The sequence below is a fragment of the Tamandua tetradactyla genome, chromosome 12 (assembly GCF_023851605.1).
Source record: "Tamandua tetradactyla isolate mTamTet1 chromosome 12, mTamTet1.pri, whole genome shotgun sequence".
Classification (NCBI taxonomy): Eukaryota; Metazoa; Chordata; class Mammalia; order Pilosa; family Myrmecophagidae; genus Tamandua; species Tamandua tetradactyla.
The window spans coordinates 7,307,431-7,327,968 of record NC_135338.1 but is presented as its reverse complement, the minus strand read 5'-3'; the positions used below and the strand labels follow the sequence as shown (position 1 = coordinate 7,327,968).

General features: G+C 36.3%; 1 protein-coding gene across 2 annotated transcripts in view; it reads left to right on the top strand.

Annotated features, from left to right (window-relative positions):
- The window catches only part of ARID4A (AT-rich interaction domain 4A), a 120,978-nt gene that overhangs the window by 21,595 nt on the left and 78,845 nt on the right, over positions 1 to 20,538 (top strand). For both annotated transcript variants that reach the window (XM_077122524.1, XM_077122523.1), the window contains exons 6-7: positions 10,417 to 10,496; positions 10,585 to 10,679. In XM_077122524.1, the coding sequence (XP_076978639.1) occupies positions 10,417 to 10,496; positions 10,585 to 10,679 (175 nt within the window). The remainder of the gene's footprint in view (positions 1 to 10,416; positions 10,497 to 10,584; positions 10,680 to 20,538) is intronic.

The window sequence follows — 20,538 nt, the reverse complement described above, 5'->3', positions numbered from 1 at the left end:
AGATTGAAAGTAAAAGGATAGAAAAAGATTTTCCACGCAAGTTGTAACCAGAAGAAAGCAGGAGTAGCTATACTAATATTGGACAAAATAGACTTTAAATGTAAAGACATCATAAGAAACAAAGAAGGATACTGTATATTAATTAGAGTGTCAGTTCACCAAGAAGATATAACAATCATAAATGTTTATATTCCCAATCAAGGAGCACCAAAGTACATGAGACAGACATTGGCAAAACTGAAGGGATTGATAGATATTTAAAAAATAATAGTAGGAGACTTCAATATACAACTCTCCTCTATAGATAGAACAGCCAGACAGATGATCAGCAAGGAAATAGAGACTTTAAATAACTTGATAAATGAATTAGACCTAACAGATATATATATAGATCATTGCACCCTAGAGCACAAGGGTATACATTCTTCTCTAGTGCTCATGGAACATTCTCCAGGATAAATCATATGCTGGGGCATAAAACAGGTCTTTATAAATTGAAAAATATTGAGATTATTCAAAGCACCTTCTCTGACCACAGTGAGATGAAACAAGATATCAGTGACCACCAAAGAGTGAGAACATTCACAAATATTTGTAGATTAAATAACGCACTCTTAAACAACCAGTAGGTCAAGGAAGAAATTGCTAGAGGAATCACTAGCTATCTGGAGATGAATGAAAATGAGAATACAACATATCAGAATTTGTGGGGATGTGGCAAAGGCTCTGCTGAGAGGGAAATTTATTGCCCTATATACCTATACTGAAAAACAGGAAGGAGCAAAAATCGAGGACTTAATAGCACACCTGGAGGAACTTGAGAAAGAACAGCAAACTAACCCCAAAGCAAATAGGATAAGTGAAACAACAAAGATTAAAGCAGAGATAAATGAATGGGAGAACAAAAGAACAATAGAAGGAATCAAAAAAACCAAAAGTTGTTTCTTGAGAAAATCAATAAAATTGATGGGTCATTAGCAAGACTGACAAAGAAAAAAAGAGAGAGATGCAAATAAACAAAATCAGAAATGAGAAGGGGTGCATTACCACAGACCCTGAAGAAATAAAAGAAATTATAAGAGAATACTATGAACAACTATACACCAGCAGACTAGACAAATTAGATGAAATGGACAAATCCTGGAGACACAGAAACAAGCTTACTGGCTCAGGAAGAAAAAGAAGGTCTCAGCAAGCCAATCACAAGTAAAGAGATTCAATCAGTCATCAAAAATCTTCCTACAAAGGAAAGCCTGGGGCCAAATGACTTCACAGGGAAATTTCATCCTGTAATCCATAAAGAACTAACACCAATCCTGCTCAAGCTTTTCCAAAGCATTGAGGAAAAAACAACTCAACTGATTTTATGAAGCTAGTATTTTAATACCAAAACTGGGAAAAAATGCTAAAAGAAAGGAAAACTACAGATCAGTCTCCCTAATGAACATAGATGCAAAAATTCTCAATAAAATATTAGCAAACCATATTCAACAGCACATTAAAAGAATCATGCACCATGACCAAGTGGGGTTTATACCAGGAATGCAAGGATGGTTGAACACAAGAAAATCAATTAATGTAATACAGCACATTAACAAATCGAAATGGAAAAATCACATGATCATCTTAATTGATGCTGAAAAGGCATTCAACAAAATTCAGCATCCTTTTCTGATAAAAACATTCCAAAAGATAGGAATCAGTGGTAACTACCTCAGCATGATAAAGGAAATATATGAAAAACCAGTAGACAGCATAGTACTCAATGGAGAGAGACTGAAAGCTTTCCCTCTAAGATCAGGTACAAGACAAGGTTGCCCACTGTCCCCAGTATTATTCAACATTGTGCTAGAAGTTCTAGCTAGTGTAGTCAGGAAGGACAAAGAAATAAAAGGCATTCATATTGGAAAGGAAGAAGTAAAACTCTCGTTATCTGCAGATATGATGATACTATACTTGGAAGATCCTGAAAAAATCTACAGCAAAGTTACTTGAGCTACTAAACAAATTCAGCAAGGTAGCAGGATATAAAATCTATGCACAAATATCAATAACATTTCTATAAACAAGCAATGAGTGAGCAGAAGAATTAGTTAAGAAAAAAATTCCATTCAAAATAGCAACTAAAAGAATCCAGTACTTAGGAATGAACCTAAATAGGGATGTAAAGGACTTGTATGCAGAAAACTATAGAACATTGCTAAAAGAAATCGAATAATATCTAAATAGATGGAAAGACATTCTCTGCTCATGGATAGGAAGTCTAAATATAGTTAAGATGTCAGTTCTCCCCATATTGATCTATAGATTCAACATAGTACCTATCAAAATTCCAACAACATACTTAAAAGATTTGTAAAAGCTAACTACCAAATTCATCTGGAAGGAAAAGAGACCCTGAATAGCTAAAAAACATGAACAAGGTGGGAGGGTTAATACTCCCTGACTTTAAAACCTATTATAAAGCCGCAGTGGTCAAAACAGCATGGTACTGGCACAAAGATAGAAGCACTGACCGATGGAATTGAATCGAGAGTGCAGAAATAAACCACCAAATCTGTCGTCAACTGATTTTTGACAAGGTCCCTGAATCCTTTGAACTGGGATGCAATAGTCTTTTCAGTAATTGGGCATGGAAGAACTGGATTTCAATAGCCAAAAGAATGAAGGAGGACCCCTGTCTTACACCCTACACAAAAATTAACTCAAAGTGAATCAAACAAGAACTAGCACCATAAAGATAGGAGAAAAAGTAGGGAAACGTCTTCAAGACCTAGTAATAGGAGGTACCTTCCTAAACTTTGCACTCAAAGCACAAGCAACAAAAGAAAAAAATATATAAATGGGAACTCCTCAAAATCAAATGCTTCTGCACTTCAAAAGACTTTGTCAAAAAGGTGAAGAGGCAGCCAACTTAATGGGAGAAAATGTTTGGAAAACACATATCAGATGAAGGTTTGACTTCCTGTACATAGAGAGAAATCATATAACTTAACAACAAAAGAACTAACAACCCTATTATAAAATGGGTTTAAGATATGAACAGACATTTTTCTGAAGAGCAAATACAGATGGCTCAAAAGCACATGAAGAGATGCTCGTTTTCATTGGATATAAGAGAAATGCAGATCAAGACTGCAGTGAGATACCACATCATGCCTATAAGAATAGCTGCTATTAAACAAACAGGAAACTATAAATGTTGGAGAGGATGTGGAGAAACTGGGACACTTATGCATTGCTGGTGGGAATGTATAATGATGCAGCCACTATGGAAGACTGTTTGGTGGTTCCTTAGGAAACTAAATATTGAGCTACCCTGTGACCCAGCGATAGCACTACTTGGTATATACCCAGAAGAGCTGAAAGCAAAGAGACAAACAGACATTTGCACACTGATATTCATAGCAGCATTATTCACAGTCGCCAAAAGATGGAAACAAAGCAAATGCCCACCAACAGATGAGTAGATCAACAAAATGAGGTATTTAATATGATGAAATATTCTGCCATAGTAAAACAAAATGACGTCCTGAAGCACATGACAAGGTGGATGAGCCTTGAGGACATAATGCTGAGTGAAGTTAGCTAGGCACAAAAGGATAGGTACATATGAGTACACTTTTATGACCCAGCATAAAGATATAATCAGAGGCTTATAATACAGAAGATAGGGGACTTAGAGATACATAGAAGCTAGAGATGGGTGAATAGTTGCTAGTGAGGCTGAACTCCAATGTGAGGGAATAGATAGGAGTGAAGGTGGTTCTCTAGTGGATCTGTAAGTAATATTACCATATGGAAGGTGAACAAGATTGAAGGGGGTTCTATAGACCTACTGTCCCACTGATTAACACTAGAAATATGAACTCTCCCAAGAATTACCTCAAGATGTTATTCTCGTATAAAGAGTGTTTAAGTCCAGGGTACAGGGCAAAAACTGCTATTGCACACTATGAGTTATGTTCAGAAGGAAACCATCACCACTACCACAGCAACAGCAGAGAATGTTGATGGACTGTGGACTTTGGGCCCTCTGCATGATGTCTGATGAATGCAGGTGGCTGAAGGATGCATTGATGGAGAAGTAGATTGGTGAATGATGGTGTATACTTATGAATGAAGGTTGTGCTGCTACAAAAAGGAGCAAAGTCGTGAGCCATGCAATGATGTGAATGAATATGTGGGACATTTGGTGAGATAAAATAAGCCAGAAACGAAAGAACAAGAATGGTATGGTCACCTTTAGAAAAGTTTATAAGAAAACAGGGGCCTAGATTGTAAACTTTTAGAGCAGACCCATTAAGTCCAGAGTGGTGATTATTATTTCTGGGTTTTGAGAGGCTGTTATATATATATAACCTGATATTTAGAGATAAAAACAAAACCAAACAGGTTGGGGTTAACGTAATTCAGAAGATAGGAGTAAGGAAGACAGTGTGTGTATTTTAGAACCACACATACCCTTTGAGACCAATGGAGGGAAGGTTTATTTGGTCTGGAACTGAAATTTTCTGTAGTGTATAATCTAATTCAGCCTATTTGTATAGCCTATTAAACAATTGAAACACCGGGAGCACAGAATAAGAAAGAGGTCCTTTAAGCCTTTATAGATTATTGTAATGCCTGGATACTATATTAAGCAGATAATCAAGAATATTGGCACATCTCTCTCCAGCCAACACAACAAGCAATCTCACCACTTTCTCCCCTGTCTACGTGGGACATGACTCCCAGGGGTGTGGACCTTCTTGGCAACGTGGGACAGAAATCCTAGAATGAGCTGGGACTCAGCATCAAGGGATTGAGAAAACTTCTCGGCCAAAATGGGGAAGAGTGAAATGAGACAAAATAAAGTGTCAAGGGCTGAGAAATTCCAAGCAGAGTTGAGAGATTATCCTGGAGGTTATTCTTATGCATTAAATAGATACCACCTTGTTAGTCAAGATGTAATGGAGAGGCTGGAAGGAACTGCCTGAAAATGTAGAGCTGTGTTCCAGTAGCCATGTTTCTTGAAGATGATTGTATAATGATATAGCTTTCACAGTGTGACTGTGTGATTGTGAGAACCTTGTGCCTGATGCTCCTTTTATCTACCTTATCAACAGATGAGTAAAACATATGGAATAAAAATAAATCATAGGGGGAACAAATTTTAAAATAAATTTATACTGAAGTGCTAGTGATCAGTGAAAGGGAGGGGTAAAGGGTATGGTACGTATGAATTTTTTTCTGTTTTCTTTTATCTTTTTTTCAGAATAGATGCAAATATTCCAAGAAATGATCATGGTGATGAATGTGCAACTATGTGATGATATTGTGAATTACTGAGTATATATGTAGAACAGAATGATCAAAAGTTAAGAATGTTTGCGTTTATTTGGTGTTTTTTGGTATTTAAAAAAAAATTAAAATAATAATAAAAAAAAATATTGGCAAAGTCCCCTGAGGAAAGGGTGAAAAATATGGAACTATTCAACCTTACTATCAGGGAATCCCTACATAGTAGGGATACTATGTCAAACTTTACGGACAGCCAAATCAATAGGCCATGCCCTCAATCAGGTGGCTTATTGTTTTGAAGCTTATGTAGGTAGAGGAGAATCTTAGACTACCTATAGGCATGCGTAAGAGTTACCTCCAGAGGGCCTCTGTTGTTGCTCAGATGTGGCCTCAGTCTCTCTGAGCCAAACTCTGCAAATGAAATCATTGCCCTTCCTGCTTAATGGGATATGACATCCAGGGGTGAAAGTCTTCCTGGCTACATGGGAGATGACTCCCAGGGCTGAGTCCAGACCTGGCACCATGGGATCAATAATTCCATCCTGACCAAAAGGGGAAAAAGAAGTGTAAATAATAAAGTGTCAGTAGCAGAGAGAGTTCAGATAGGGTGGAGAGGCTACTCTGGAGGTTGCTCTTATGCAAGCTTCAGGTAGACCTTGCCACCTGTCATTACCTGCCAGCCCCTAACCAGGGCCATTCCAGCCAGTCATAAAGAACATCTAGGACAATAAACGAGATTCCACAAGGGTTTCCATGCACTAGAGTAACTTTCCAGCAACCTACAACCTCCAGATGGGTCCTTGGTCCAGATAAGTCCTGACACCAAGCCCAGCCTCTCGAGAACATCTGATCATTCCATCTCCCTACCCCATATTTGTGACAGACCCTTCCAATATGAGAAATTTAGAATTGCCATAGCCCAAACACCCCTAAAGAGAGGGATGGAAAGATCAAAGGTGATGGTGGAATTATACAGAGAAGATAGGATTTAACAAATGAATATGAATGCTGAATCATTAAATTGATACCTTTTTTAGTCTCCAGTATTTTAGAGCAGCTAGAAGTAGAAATCTAAAATTGTGGAATTGTAACCCATCTCAAACTCTGAAATATGTTCTACAAGTAATTGTGGTGCTGTGCTTTGAAATTTATAGGTTTTTTGTATATTTGTTATTGTCCACAAACAGAGAAGGAAAAAAAGGGTGGTTGTGATGATAAAAAAAATATTTAAGCCCTCTAGCCTCCCACATCCTGGAGCAGCCAGAAGGAAAAATTTGAGAGGATTGTATGGTAGCCCATGACAGAACCTGAGATCTGTCCTGTAACTACATTTTTGAGGAGTCCTTTGAAAACTATTGCTTTTTTATTTCTTTGCTTTGTATACTGTGCAATATGTTATACTATACATACTATACAATACAAGAAAGTTAAAAAAAAAAAAAACCCAGATGTTAAAATTTCTCAGAACACTTTGATTTTGGCTGCTGATGATTAATGATAAAACACTACTTAAAAGAATTTATTATATAAATTTGATAGTATTTGTCTTATATTGTCATTTTCCTTCTGTACACTGTCATCTAAGTGTGTGTGTGATTATATTTATGTGTCCAGTCCTATCTTTGTTATTGTAGGCATTAAGGAAAATTAGATACTTTAATATATTATTCTTTAGTATGCTTATAGTTATTAATACAAAGTGAAAAATTATTTCAGGTTTGGTGTGTGATAATTTTGTGATTTAAAATTTTTGAAAGAATAGTTTTATTCATTTTTCCTAATGCTGTATGATTGTAATTTTGATGTAAATATTTAGGGCACTGTTAATCAAGTGCAAATCAGTAATATAATTATTATTGGCTTTTGTGTTTTTTCCTGTTATTGTGCCTCTGAGTACTCATTAATTTCATGATCACTGACAGTGGCTAGAACAGCTGATTTTGTGAAGTCATTATGGTTTTTTAAATGTGTGGTTCAGGAGTTTTTAATTTTCTCTATATTGTCTCTAGTATGTAAGATAATTTAAAGTAGATGTCTTTAGTTTAAGAGGAAGGACTTATTGAAGTAGATAAATATCAAAGAAGTTGAAACTTTTATATAATTAAGTTTCTAGCATAAAAAATACGTTTATGGTTTGAAAGCAAAATATTTGCTAAAATAAATAAATGCAGGATTGTAGTTATTTAGGCAAGCAATTAAAATGTCCTAGGATATTATTAAATTAAAGTATAGGATTATTAGACATTAAAGACTAACCTGTTCTCACAGAATGGGAAAGTATCTAGATTTTTAAAAATTGGGATTAAATCTCAGTAATAATCTTCTCTGTATATATGTGCTTTTCTGTATATATTTTATTTTCATAAGACATACATTTGTTGAATGAATATGCATTTCAGGTATTTGAAGTAAGGTTTCTTTCTTCTTATATTTTACTTCTTCATAATCCTGGGCTATTATTTCAGTCTTCTGAAAGAATTTTCCTTTTAATAAAGTTTGTAAATGTTAGACGCTAAAACCAGAGTACAACTTCTGCAAAATTAAATCTATAAAAATTATCAAAATGATGTAGCTGGTCACCTTAATGAAGTATCAATTGGAGGCAGAAGTCCCTCACAGGAAATAAAAGGGGGGGAGGGTTACACTGAACTGCTGTAAGATAGGATGGTATCCAGAGTTGAAAAGTATATGAAAAATAGGATACTTGGTGAGAGCAGAGTATTTGAATAAATAATCAGTGCTGAGGAGAAAATCTTGGGCAGAAACAAACAAAAGAGGTCAGGGTTTCCAGAGAAGGAACAGAGGAAAAGAAGTTTTCTCCTGGAAATGAAACAATTGCACAAAATGTGCAATCTTTTAGATTTCACTATATATGGAGGGCAAGAATCAGATGAAGAAGAGCTGAGAAAAGTTGAATAGTTAAACAGGCACGGTTCTAATGATCTAGAATAAGTTGGACCGAATTCAAAGCAGAGCCATAACAAGTCTAGTAAATGACAAAACCCTAGCCTAAACATCATCAAAAAATTAAAATCCATAGTAAGCAAAAGGGAGATATGGCTCTTAAAGGGAATAAATTAAAACTTCAGTGGAGACTCAGGCGTTGGAATATTTTATCAAAGATGTTCAAACAAATCTATTACAAGTAATGAGATTGACTCAGTCATCCAAAACCTCCCATGAAGAAAAGGCCCAGGACAAGATTAAATTCACAGGTGACTTCTAACAAGCAGTCCAAGAATCCATACCAGTCCTGCTGAGGACTATTCCAAAAATGGGAAAGAAGGGAACTACCTAACTTATTCTGTGACGCCAGCATCACCCCAAATAGAAAACTGAATGGAGGGGGACTTCCTTGGCAGAATAGAAGGCATTTGTGAGCAGCTCCCAGCTGACGTCATACTGAGTAGTGAGAGACTGAGACTAGGGTCCGGAACAGGACAAGGGTGTCCACTATCCCCACTGCTCCTCAGCATAGTCCCGTGTGTTCTGGGATAATGCCACTGACACAATCCAATTGTAATAAGAAAACTGAGTTATCAGACAGAATATAGGTTACTAGGGGATAGATTGGGGTTAGAAAGCGGGGACCTGATGCTTAATTCATACCAAATTTCTGTTTATTTTAACTGCGAAAGGTGCACATTGGGTGGTAGTGATGTAGCTCATCATTGTGAGTGTAATTAACAGTGCTGAATAATCTGTGTCGCTGTGGCTGTAGGTGGAAGTTTTAGGTAATGTATGTTACTAAAAAGAAAGTTAGAGGATATAGCATGGACTGCGTACCAGTGAACCCTGTTTTGAACAAATGGACTGGGGTTAATAGTACAAGATTAAGAATGTTCTTTCATGAATTAGAACAAGTATATGACACAAGTACAAGGGTTAATAGGGTGGCATATGGGAAAAAATACACCTACAGTAAATTATCAGCTATAGTTAATAGTACTATTTTATTATTCTTTCACCAGTTGAAACAAAGGTACCACACCAATGTAAAGTGTCAACATGGGAGGTGTATGGGAATGCTCTATTTTTTTCTGTAAACCTACAACTTCTGTAATTTAATAATAGTAATACTAATAGGATGTATTTCACAGGCCTGTGTTTTGGGTGTTTTAAATGAGGTAATCCACATAAATTTCTTCACGCAGTGCCTGGAACACAGAGTCTCTTAATATATGCCAAGTGCTACTACTTAAAAAAAAAAAGTACAATTATAAAATGTTACAAATCAATTGTACAATTTGTTACAAATCAATTGTAACAAATGTTCCACACCATTGCAAGGTGTTGGGGGTGGGGTGGTATATGTAAGTCATATATTTTCTGAATGATTGTTCTGTAAATCCACAGTTTCTCTAATAAAAAATAAAATCTGCAATAAAAAAATGATATACCTAGTTATATGCAGAACATTGGTGGCATATTGTCAAATCCCTTACCTGCATTTCCTTGAAAGATTTAAACATAGTATGAAGTGATATAATTAAAAATCTAGTAAAAGCAAAATACTTTTGAGAAAGCTTCTGTGCAATTATGACTTCTTTTTTATAGTTTTAATTTTTTTTCTGATAGTTTCTTCTTTCAACATTTGTTTCTAAAGTACTTACATCTTTTTAATGCAGAAGAAAAAAAGTTGAGTCTTGTATCTTTAGAATTTGGCAGCCAGTACTAGAAGTACTGTAGGTTATTCTGCAAATAAACAAGCATTAGAATAATCCAACAGCATTACCATGAGTTTCTGGAAATTAGAGGTACTCTACTGAAAACATAGAGGAAAAATCCTAACACTTCTTTTTTAAAAACTAGGTTTTTGGTCATTCTTCTATGGTTGAAGGTAATTTAGTCTCTGTACTGTGACTAGGTTGCTTATGGGTTAGGAAACCGGTTTTGTGGTGATAGAAATTGAAATTGAGAGGAGTGACAGACAGTCTGTTGGGGGCAGCCATTTAGACTGTTTGGTAGTTTGAGTGAAACATGTAGTTTGTAAATTTTTAAAGATTTTGAAAAATGACTAATAATGGTTCCTTTAAACACTGCCCTGAATAATAGCAGTAATAGCATTCTGTGTAGTTAGATTTTTATTCACTTAGTGTGCATACATTCTCTGGTATCTTTTTCTTATTGTAGTGTTTGATGATGGCGATGAGAGAACGCTGAGACGCACCTCACTTTGCCTGAAAGGGGAGAGACATTTTGCAGAGAGTGAGGTAGGGAAACATGCATAAACTGTGCGGGGTGAATGGCAAGTCCTGGCATACAGTAAATGTAATTTAACTCTTCTGTTTTTTGACCCAGACACTTGACCAACTCCCGTTAACCAACCCGGAGCATTTTGGAACGCCAGTAATCGCAAAGAAGGCGAACAGAGGGAGGAGGTCTTCTCTTCCTGTGTGAGTTTTTTCATATACGGGTAACGTTAAAATCATAATTTACAAAGTTAAACAAGTGATTTCTCTAAGATGGCTAAGTTTTTGTTTGGTTTACCATTCCAGAGATCTTACGCCCTGATTTTACGCTGAGAAGACTTATTCTTAATTATTCTCATTACTTTGCCAAGAATCATCACAAGTCCTTTTTTAAAAAAACTGTTTTTGTTTTAAGCTACTTTGCCAAATTCCTAAATCGATATGGTGGTGTTCTTATTTTAAGGGAGTACTTTATTTAATTTTTAACTTTTCTGATTTTATAAAACATTTCACACTTAAAAATTACATGACTAATTCTGTGAATTCCCATGGACTCTTCACCTGTGTGCACCAATTGTTAACAGTTTTGGACAGATTTACTTTATACCTGTCCTTTATTTATATATACATGTTACAATTATTTTAAATTTCTTATTAATAATTATTGTCAAAGCATTTGAGAGGTAGTTGTAAGCATTATGACCCTTTACCCCTAAATACTCTACCTAAGAACAGAATTTTCTTACCTAACCAAAACATGGTTGCTAAATTCAGGTTATTTAACATTGATGAAATACTGTTATCTAATAATAAAGTCAGTATTTTAAATTCTGTCAATTTTTCCAATAGTATTCTTTATACCTTCCTTAGTCTAAAATCCAACCCAAGATCACACATAGCATTTAGTTTATGTGGTTCTTAAATCTCCTTCAGTCTGGAAAGGTTTCTTGGCCTTTTTTTATTTCTGTTTTGCCTGGGCAGCATCGGGAGTCGAACCTGGGTCTCCAACATGGCAGGTGAGAACTCCGCCTGCTGAGCCACTGTGGCCTGCCCTTGACTTTTTTTTTTTTTTAACTGTTCATGACGTGGACTTTTTTGAAGAGTGCAGGCCAAGTCAGTTATTTTGTAGACTGTTCTTCCATATGGGTTTGTATAATCTGAATCTAATAATGAGGAACATTTTGGCGGTAATACTCTCCATGTGATGTAGTATCCTTCTCAGTGCACACACATCAAGAATTGCGTTTTAGGGCGGGCCGCGGTGGCTCAGCGGGCAAGAGTGCTTGCCTGCCATGCCGGAGGACCCCGGTTCGATTCCCGGCCCCAGCCCATGTAAAAAACAAACAAACAAACAAAAATATAATAAAAAACAAGAAAATGTTTAAAGATGTTTCCCTTTCTTCCTCCCTTCCTTCCTTCCATCCTTCCTTCCTTCTCTGTCTTTCCTTCCCTTAAAAAAAAAAAAAAAAAAAAAAAAAAAAAGAATTGCGTTTTATTAGTTTGTCTCATAACTGGTGACATCAACTTTGATCACCTCTTCAAAGTGAGCTGCGAAATTTCTCAATTTTTAAGTAATTGTCATTCTTCTCTTTGTAATTTATCGATAATCAATGTGGATACTTAGAGACTGGTTAAGTATCCTGTTTTCTCACCAAATTTTCACTCAGTGGTCTTAGCATCCACTAATAATTCTTGCCTGAATCAATTATTACTCTCATGGCTTTATAATTTTTCATTCCTTCTACATTTGTTGGTTCTTCAACTTGAAGGAAAATCTTTTCCTTTTTATCAGAATATATTCATGGATTCATTGGGTTATAATTTATTATTTGCTGTATTCATTTTGATGCTCAAATTGTACCAGATCTACCCAGTGGGAACCTCTTCATACTAGCTCCTGATGCCTTTTTGATGTGTGCCTTCCAGTTTTTGAGCATTTTCTTACTTTCTGGCACAACGAGGTGTTCTAGATTCATCTTAAGTTTTTCCAGACCCAACCGTGGAACTGGCCATGTCTTCAAGGGACATGAGTTCCTTTTAGTAGGAAATAATATTTAGAAACCAAGATCCAGGTATTAGATGTACTCACTGTTGTGAAGGGGTGTATGTTATTTTAAAAACATTCGTGTTTTTAAAATAACGAAGATTTTAAAAGGCGAAAGCCAAATTAATAATTCCTAACTTTTATGGCAGAACATTGTTGATTAAAACACTTGGTGCAAGCCAGTCATTTGAAGTGGACCTAAATGAAACCCTAAATGAAAGGATCCTAAATGGAAATCGCAATCATTTGCAAGATAGGTCATTTACGTGTAATATCTCTGATCGTCACAAAAATAGGTAAGATATTATTAATTCCAGTTTAGAGTTGAGGAAAATGGAAATGATAAAATTCAGTTTTTGTGAGAATTAGGAAATGTGTGTACATTTATCAGTTTGCCATAAATACTCACTACATGCTATTTATTTAATAAACCTTTGGCTCCCAAGTATTGCGTTCACAAGCTAACCCCACAAACGTTTACTGAAAACTCACTTATACAGAGAGAGATGAAAAAAGCAATGGAAACCTACGATGTCAGATTTCAAGAAGCAGAAGATAGAATTAGTGAACTGGAGGACAGAACATCTGAAATCCAACAAGCAAAAGAAAATATGGAGAAAAGAATGGAAAAATAGGAGCAGGGACTCAGGGAATTAAATGACAACATGAAGCGCATGAATATACATGTTGTAGGTATCCTAAAAGGAGAAGAGAAGGGAAAAGGAGGAGAAAAACTAATGGAGGAAATTATCACTGAAAATTTCCTAACCCTTCGGAAAGACTTAAAATTACAGATCCAAGAAGAGCAGCATACTCCAAAGAGAATAGATCCAAATAGACATCCTCCAAGATGCTTACTTATCAGAATGTCAGATGTCAAACAGAAAAAGAGAGGAACTTGAAAGCAGCAAAAGAAAAACAATCCATCACATACAAGGGAAGCCCAGTAAGACTATGCATAGGTTTCTCAGCAGAAACCATGGAGGCAAGAAGACAGTGGGATGATATATTTAAGTTACTAAAAGAGAAAAACTGCCAACCAAGAATTCTATATCCAGCAAAATTGTCCTTCAAAAATGAGGGAAATAGAACACTGAATGAAGCTGAATGTGAGAATGATAGAGGGAGGAGCCTGGGGGCCAAATGAAATCAGGAGGAAAGATAAACAGTAAAGACTGAGATGGCATAATCTAGGAATGCCTAGAGTGTATAATGATAGTGACTAAATGTGCAAATTTTAAAATGTTTCTGTATAAGGAAGAAAAAAGGAATGTCAATAATGCAGGGTGTTGAAATAGATGGTAATTAATATTTTAAAACTTTAACGTATGTCTGAGACAAGCAAATTTTATTTGGTACAAAATTTATATTTTGATTAGTGCATTTGCTAATATAACTTATGTGGACAGCTTTCTCGAACACCATAGTACTTGGAAACTTGTGTAGGGCATGAGATTTTGTAGGTTTTTCCAGAGTGATGCCCAGATAAATCCCAGGGTGATTTGAACAGTGAATAGGGAAGTATTTGCAGAGTCGCCTAGGGGGAATGATGAGAAAGGGGGAAATTCAGCTTCCCCAAGTGGAGAACTCTTGATATTCTCACAGGCCTTGGGGACAGCCAAAGCCATAGACCGAGCCGCTAATCTTGGGGTTTGTTCTTCTGAAATTTACTCCCCCAAAGAATAGGCTAAGCCTACTTAAAAGTAGGCCTAAGAGTCACCCCCAGCAGAACTTCTTCTGTTCCTCAGATGTGGCCTCTTTCTCTTGGCCGACACAGCAAACAGACTCAGTGCCTTCCCTCTCTGTACATGGGACATGACTTCCAGGGGTGTGGACCTTCCTGGCAATGTGGGACAGAAATCCTAGAATGAGCTGGAACTCAGCACCAAGGTATTGAGAAAATCTTCTCGACCAAAAGGGAGAAGAGCGCAATGAGACAAAATAAAGTGTCAATGGCTGAGAGATTCCAAAAAGAGTCGAGAGGTTATCCTGGAGGCTATTCTTGTGCATTAACAGATATCACCTGTTTAGTTAACTGATGTTTAACTGTTTAGTTAAAGTGAAATGGAGAGGCTGGAGGGAACTGTCTAAAAATGTGGAGCTGTGCTCCAGTGGCCATGTTTCTTGAAGATGATTGTATGATGATATGGCTATCTCAGTGTGACTGTGTAATTGTGAGAGCCTTGTGTTTGATGCTCCTTTTCTCTACCTTATTGATGGACAAGTAAAACATATGGATTAAAAATATATAAATAATAGGGAGAACAAATGTGAAAATAAATTTAGTAGATTGAAATGCTGGTAATTGGTGAAGGGGAAGGGTAAGTGGTATGGTATGTATGAATTCTTTGCGGGTTTTTTATTGCTTTTTCTGAATTGATGCAGATGTTCTAAGAAATGATCATGATGATGAATGTACAACTACGTGAGTTATTGATTATATAACAAGAACGGAATGATCATATGATAAGAATGTGTTTGTATGTGGTTATGTATCAAAAATAAATAAATACATAAATACATAAATAAATAATAGGGGGTACAAATGTTAAAATAAATTGGGTAGAGGGAAATACCAGTGCCACTGAGAGGGAGGGGTAAGGGGCATGGTATATTCGAGTTTTTTCTTTTTATTTCTTTTTCCGGAGTGATGTAAATGTTCTGAGAAATGGTCATGGTGATGAATATACAACTGTGTGATGATATAGTGAGCCGTTGATTGCACAGCAAGTATGGGATGATCATACACTAAGAATGTTGGTATTGTACGTTGATTGGTTTAGTACTAAAAATTTTTTTAAAAACCAATGGGATTCAAAAAAAAAAGAGAAGTTAAAACATTTTCAGGCAAAAAAATCACTGAGAGAATTTGTGACCAAGACACTATCTCTGCCGGAAACTAAAGGGAGCATTAGAGATAGATACGAAATAACAGGAGAGAGAGGTGTGGAGAAGAGTGTAACTATCAGAAAAGATAAAAAGAAGAAAAGTTAGATATGACATATAAAATCTAAAGACAAAATGGTATACGAAAATACTGCCCGTACAGAAATAACACTAAATGTTAATGGATTAAACTCCCCAATCAAAGGACATAGACTGGCAGAATGGATTAAAAAAAAAACAGGCCCTATGTATATGCTGTCTACAGGAGACACATTTTAGACCCAAGGATAAACACTGGTTGAAAGTGAAAAGTTCAGAAGATATTTCATGCAAACAACAATCAGAAGAGCAGGAGTAGCTATACTAATGGTTCTAGTTTGCCAGCTGTCAGAATGCAATATACCAGAAATGGAATGGATGGATGGCTTTTAAAGAGGGGAATTTAATAAGTTACAAGTTTACAGTTCTAAGGCTGAGAAAATGTCCCAATTAAAAGAAGTCTATACAAATGTCCAATTTAAGGCACCCAGGGAAAAATACCTTGGTTCAAGAAGACCGATGACATTCAATGTCTCTCTCTCAGCTGGAAGGGCACATGGCAAACATGGCAGCATCTGCTGGCTTTTTTCGTGGCTCTACAAAAAACGGACTCCCTCCAAAATATTTCCTCTTTTAAAGGATTCCAGTAAGCAACTCCACCTTCAATGGGTGGAGACACACCTCTATGGAAATCATTTAATCAAAAGTTACCACCCATAATTGGGTGGATCACATCTCTATGGAAGCAATCAAAATGATCCTATCCAACAATATTAAATGAGGTTTAAAGGGCATGGCTTTTCTGGGGTCCACCACAGATTCAAACTGGCACACTAATATCCAACAAATTAGACTTCAAATGTAAAACAGTTAAAAGAGAGAAAGAAGGACTCTATGATTAATAAAAGGAACAATTCAACAAGAACACATAACAATTATAAATATTTATGCACCGAGCCAGAATGTTAAAAAATACATGAGGCAAACACTGAAAAGAGAAATAGATACATCTATCTTTGTAGTTGGAGACTTCAATCCCCACTCTCATCAATGGACAGAATATTTAGACAGAGGATCAATAAAGAAACAGAGAATTTGAATCATACAATAAACGAACTAGACTTCGCAGACATTTATGAACATTACACCCCACAACAGCAGGATACATCTTTTTCTCAAGTGCTCATGGGTCATTCTCAAGGACAGACCATATGCTGGGTCACAGAGCAAGTCTCAATAAATTTAAGAATATTGAAATCATACAAAGCACTTTCTCAGATCATAAAGGAATGAAGTTGGAAATCAATAATAGGCAGAGTACCAGAAATTTCACTAATATATGGAGGCTCAATAACACACTCTTAAACAACCAATGGGTCAAGGAAGAAATTACAAGAGAGATCAGAAAATATTTTGAGGCAAATGAAAACACAACATATCGAAATTTATGGGATGCAGCAAAGGCAGTGCTAAGAGGGAAATTTATTGCCCTAAATGCCTATATCAAAAAAGAAGAATGGGCAAAAATTGAGGAATTAACTGTCCACTTGGAAGAACTAGAGAAAGAACAGCAAACTAACCCCAAACCAAGCAAAAGGAAAGAAATAATGAAGATTAGAGCAGAAATAAATGAAACTGAGAGCATGAAAACAGTTAAGAAAATCAGCAAAACCAGAAGTTGGTTCTATGAGAAAATTAGTAAGGTTTTTGATGGGCCCTTAGCAAGATTGACAAAAAGAAGAAGAGAGAGGATACAAATAAATAAAATCCGAAATGGAGGAGGAGATATAACCACTAACCCTGCAGAAATAAAGAAGTAATGAGAGGATACTATAAACAACTTTATGCTAATAAACTTAACGATGTAGATGAAATGGACAATTTTATAGAAAGGCATGAACAGCCACCATTGACTCAAGAAGAAATAGACGACCTCAACAAACCAATCACAAGTAAAGAAATTGAATCAGTTATTTAGAAGCTCCCGAAAAAGAAGTCCAGAACCAGATGGCTTCACGTGTGAATTCTACCAAACATTTCAGAAAGAATTAGTACCATTCCTGCTCAAACTCTTCAAAAAAACTGAAGAGGAAGGAAAGTTACCTAACTCTTTCTATGAAGCCAACATCACCCTTATACCAAAGCCAGACAAAGATATTACAAAAAAAGAAAACTATAGACCAATTTCTCTAATGAATATAGATGTAAAAATCTTCAACAAAATTCTAGCAAATAGAATCCAGTAGCACGTTAAAAGAATTATACAACATGACCAAGTAGGATTCATCCCAGGTATACAAGGATGGTTCAACATAAGAAAATCAATTAATGTAATATACCATTTCAACAAATCAAAGGAGAAAAACCACATGATCATCTCGATTGATGCAGAAAAGGTATTTGGCAAAATTCAACATCCTTTCCTTTTGAAAACACTTCAAAGGATAGGAATAGAAGGGAACTCAAAATGATAAAGGAAATTTATGAAAAACCCACAGCTAACATCATCCTCAACAGGAGAAAACTGAAAACTTTCTCCCTAAGGTCAGGAACAAGACAAGGATGTCCACTATCACCACTGTTATTGAACATTGTGTTGGAAGTTCTAGCAAGAGCGATTAGACAAGAAAAAAATACAAGGCATCAAAATTAGAAAGGAAGACGCAAACACTGTTTGCAGATGGTATGATACTATATGTCGAAAACCCCGAAAAATCCACAGCAAAACTACTAGAGCTAATAAATGTGTACAGCAAAGTGGCAGGTTGCAAGTTCAACACTCAAAAATCTGTAGTGTTTCTATACACTAGTAATGAACAATCTGAGGGGGAAATCAAGAAAAGAATTCCATTTGCAATTGCACCCAAAAGAATAAAATATTTAGGAATAAATTTAACCAAAGAGACAAAAGACCTATACTGAGAAAACTACAAGAAATTGTTAAAAAGAAATCACAGAAGACCTAAAGAAATGGAAGGGCATACCATGTTCATGGATTGGAAGACTAAATATAGTTAAGATGTCGATTCTGCCTAAATAGATTTACAGATTCAATGCAATACCAATGAAAATTCCAAAAGCTTACTTTCCAGAAATAGAAAAACCAATAACCAAGTTAATCTGGAAGGGCAAGGTGCCCTGAATAGCTAAAAGTATCCTGAGAAGTAAAAATGAAGTCGTAAATCTCACACTACCTGACTTGAAGGCATATTATGAAGCTACAGTGGTCAAAACAGCATGATACTGGCCTAAAGATAGATATATTGACCAGTGGAATCAAATAGAGTGTTCAGATATAGACCCTTTCATCTGTGGACAATTGATCTTTGATAAGGCAGTCAAGCCAACTCACCTGGGACTGAGCAGTTTCTTCAATAAATGGTGTGTAGAGAACTGGATATCCACATGCAAAAGAATGGATGAGAATTGTTCTAGTTTGCTAGCTGCCGGAATGCAACACACCACAGACGGATTGGCTTTTAATAAAAGGGGATTTATTTCGTTAGTTCTTCAGAGGAAAGGCAGCTAACTTTCAACTGAGGTCTTTCTTATGTGGGAAGGCACAGGGTGATCTCTGCTGGCCTTCTCTCCAGGCCTCTGGAATCCAACAACTTTCCCCGAGGTGATTTCTTTCTGCATCTCCAGAGGCCTGGGCTGAGCTGCGAGTGCTGAGATGAGGAATGCTGAGCTGCTTTTGCTGTGCCACATTGCGCTCCTTCATTTAAGCACCAGCCAGTTAAGTCAAACATCATTCATTGCAGCAGGCACACCTTCTAGCTTACTGCAGATATAATGAGCAACAGATGAGGTTCACATACCATTGGTTCATGTCCACAGCAACATGACTAGGTGCCTTCACCTGACCAAATTGGCAACTGAATCTAACTACCACAAGGACCCATATTTCACACCCTATACAAAAATTAACTCAAAATGCATCAAAGACCTAAACATTAGATCTAAGATCATAAAACTGTTAGAATAAAATGTTAGGGAAATATCTTATAAATCCTATAATAGGAACTGATTTCCTAGACCTTACACCCAAAGCATGAGCACTAAAGAAAGAAAGAAATGGAAACTCCTCAAAATTAAACAGTTTTGTGCATCAAAGAACTTCGTCAAGAAAGTGAAAATACAGCCTACACAGTGGGAGACAATATTTGGAAACAATGTATTAGATAAAGGTCAAGTTAGTATCTACAATATATAATAGATTGCCCAATTCAACAACAAAAAGATAGACAACCCGTTTACAAAATGGGCAAAAGACTTGAACAGACACTTCACAGAAGAGAAATACAAATGGCCCAAAAGGCCCATGAAAAAAATGCTCAACTTCCCTGGCTATTAGGGAAATGTAAATCAAAACCACAAAGAGATTTCATCTCATACCCACCAAAAAGGCCATTATTAATAAAACAGAAAATGACAGGTGCTGGAGAGGATGTGGAGAAAGAGGCACACTTATCCACTGTTGGTGGGAATGTCAGATACAACTGCTGTGAAAGGCAGTTTGGCGGTTCCTCAGGAAGCTAAGTATAGAATAGCCGTATGACCCTGCCATTGGTAGGTATCTACTCAGAGGATGTGAGGGCAAAGACACAGATGGATATTTGGACACCAGTGTTTATAGCAGCATTATTTACAATTGCCAAGAGATAGAAACAGCCCAAATGTCCATCAACAGACGAGTGACTAAACAAGCTGTGGTATATACATACGATGGAATATTATGCAGCTATAAGGCAATAAAGTTATGAAGTATGTAACAATATGGATGGACCCTAAGGACATTATGCTGAGTGAGATTAGCCAGAAACAAAAGAATACTTTATGGTCTCATTGATATGAACTAACATTAATGAATGAACTTAGATAATTTCAGTTAAGAACAGAGGTTATCAGAAGATAGAAATAAGGCAGATACTGGGTAATTGGAACTGAAGGGATACATATTGTGCAGCAAGACTGATTGCAAAAATTCAGAAATAGATAGCACAGTACTACCTAACTGTAATGCAGTAATGTTAGAGCACTGAATGAAGCTGAATGTGAGAGTGATAGAGGGAGGAGGGCTGGGGGCACAAATGA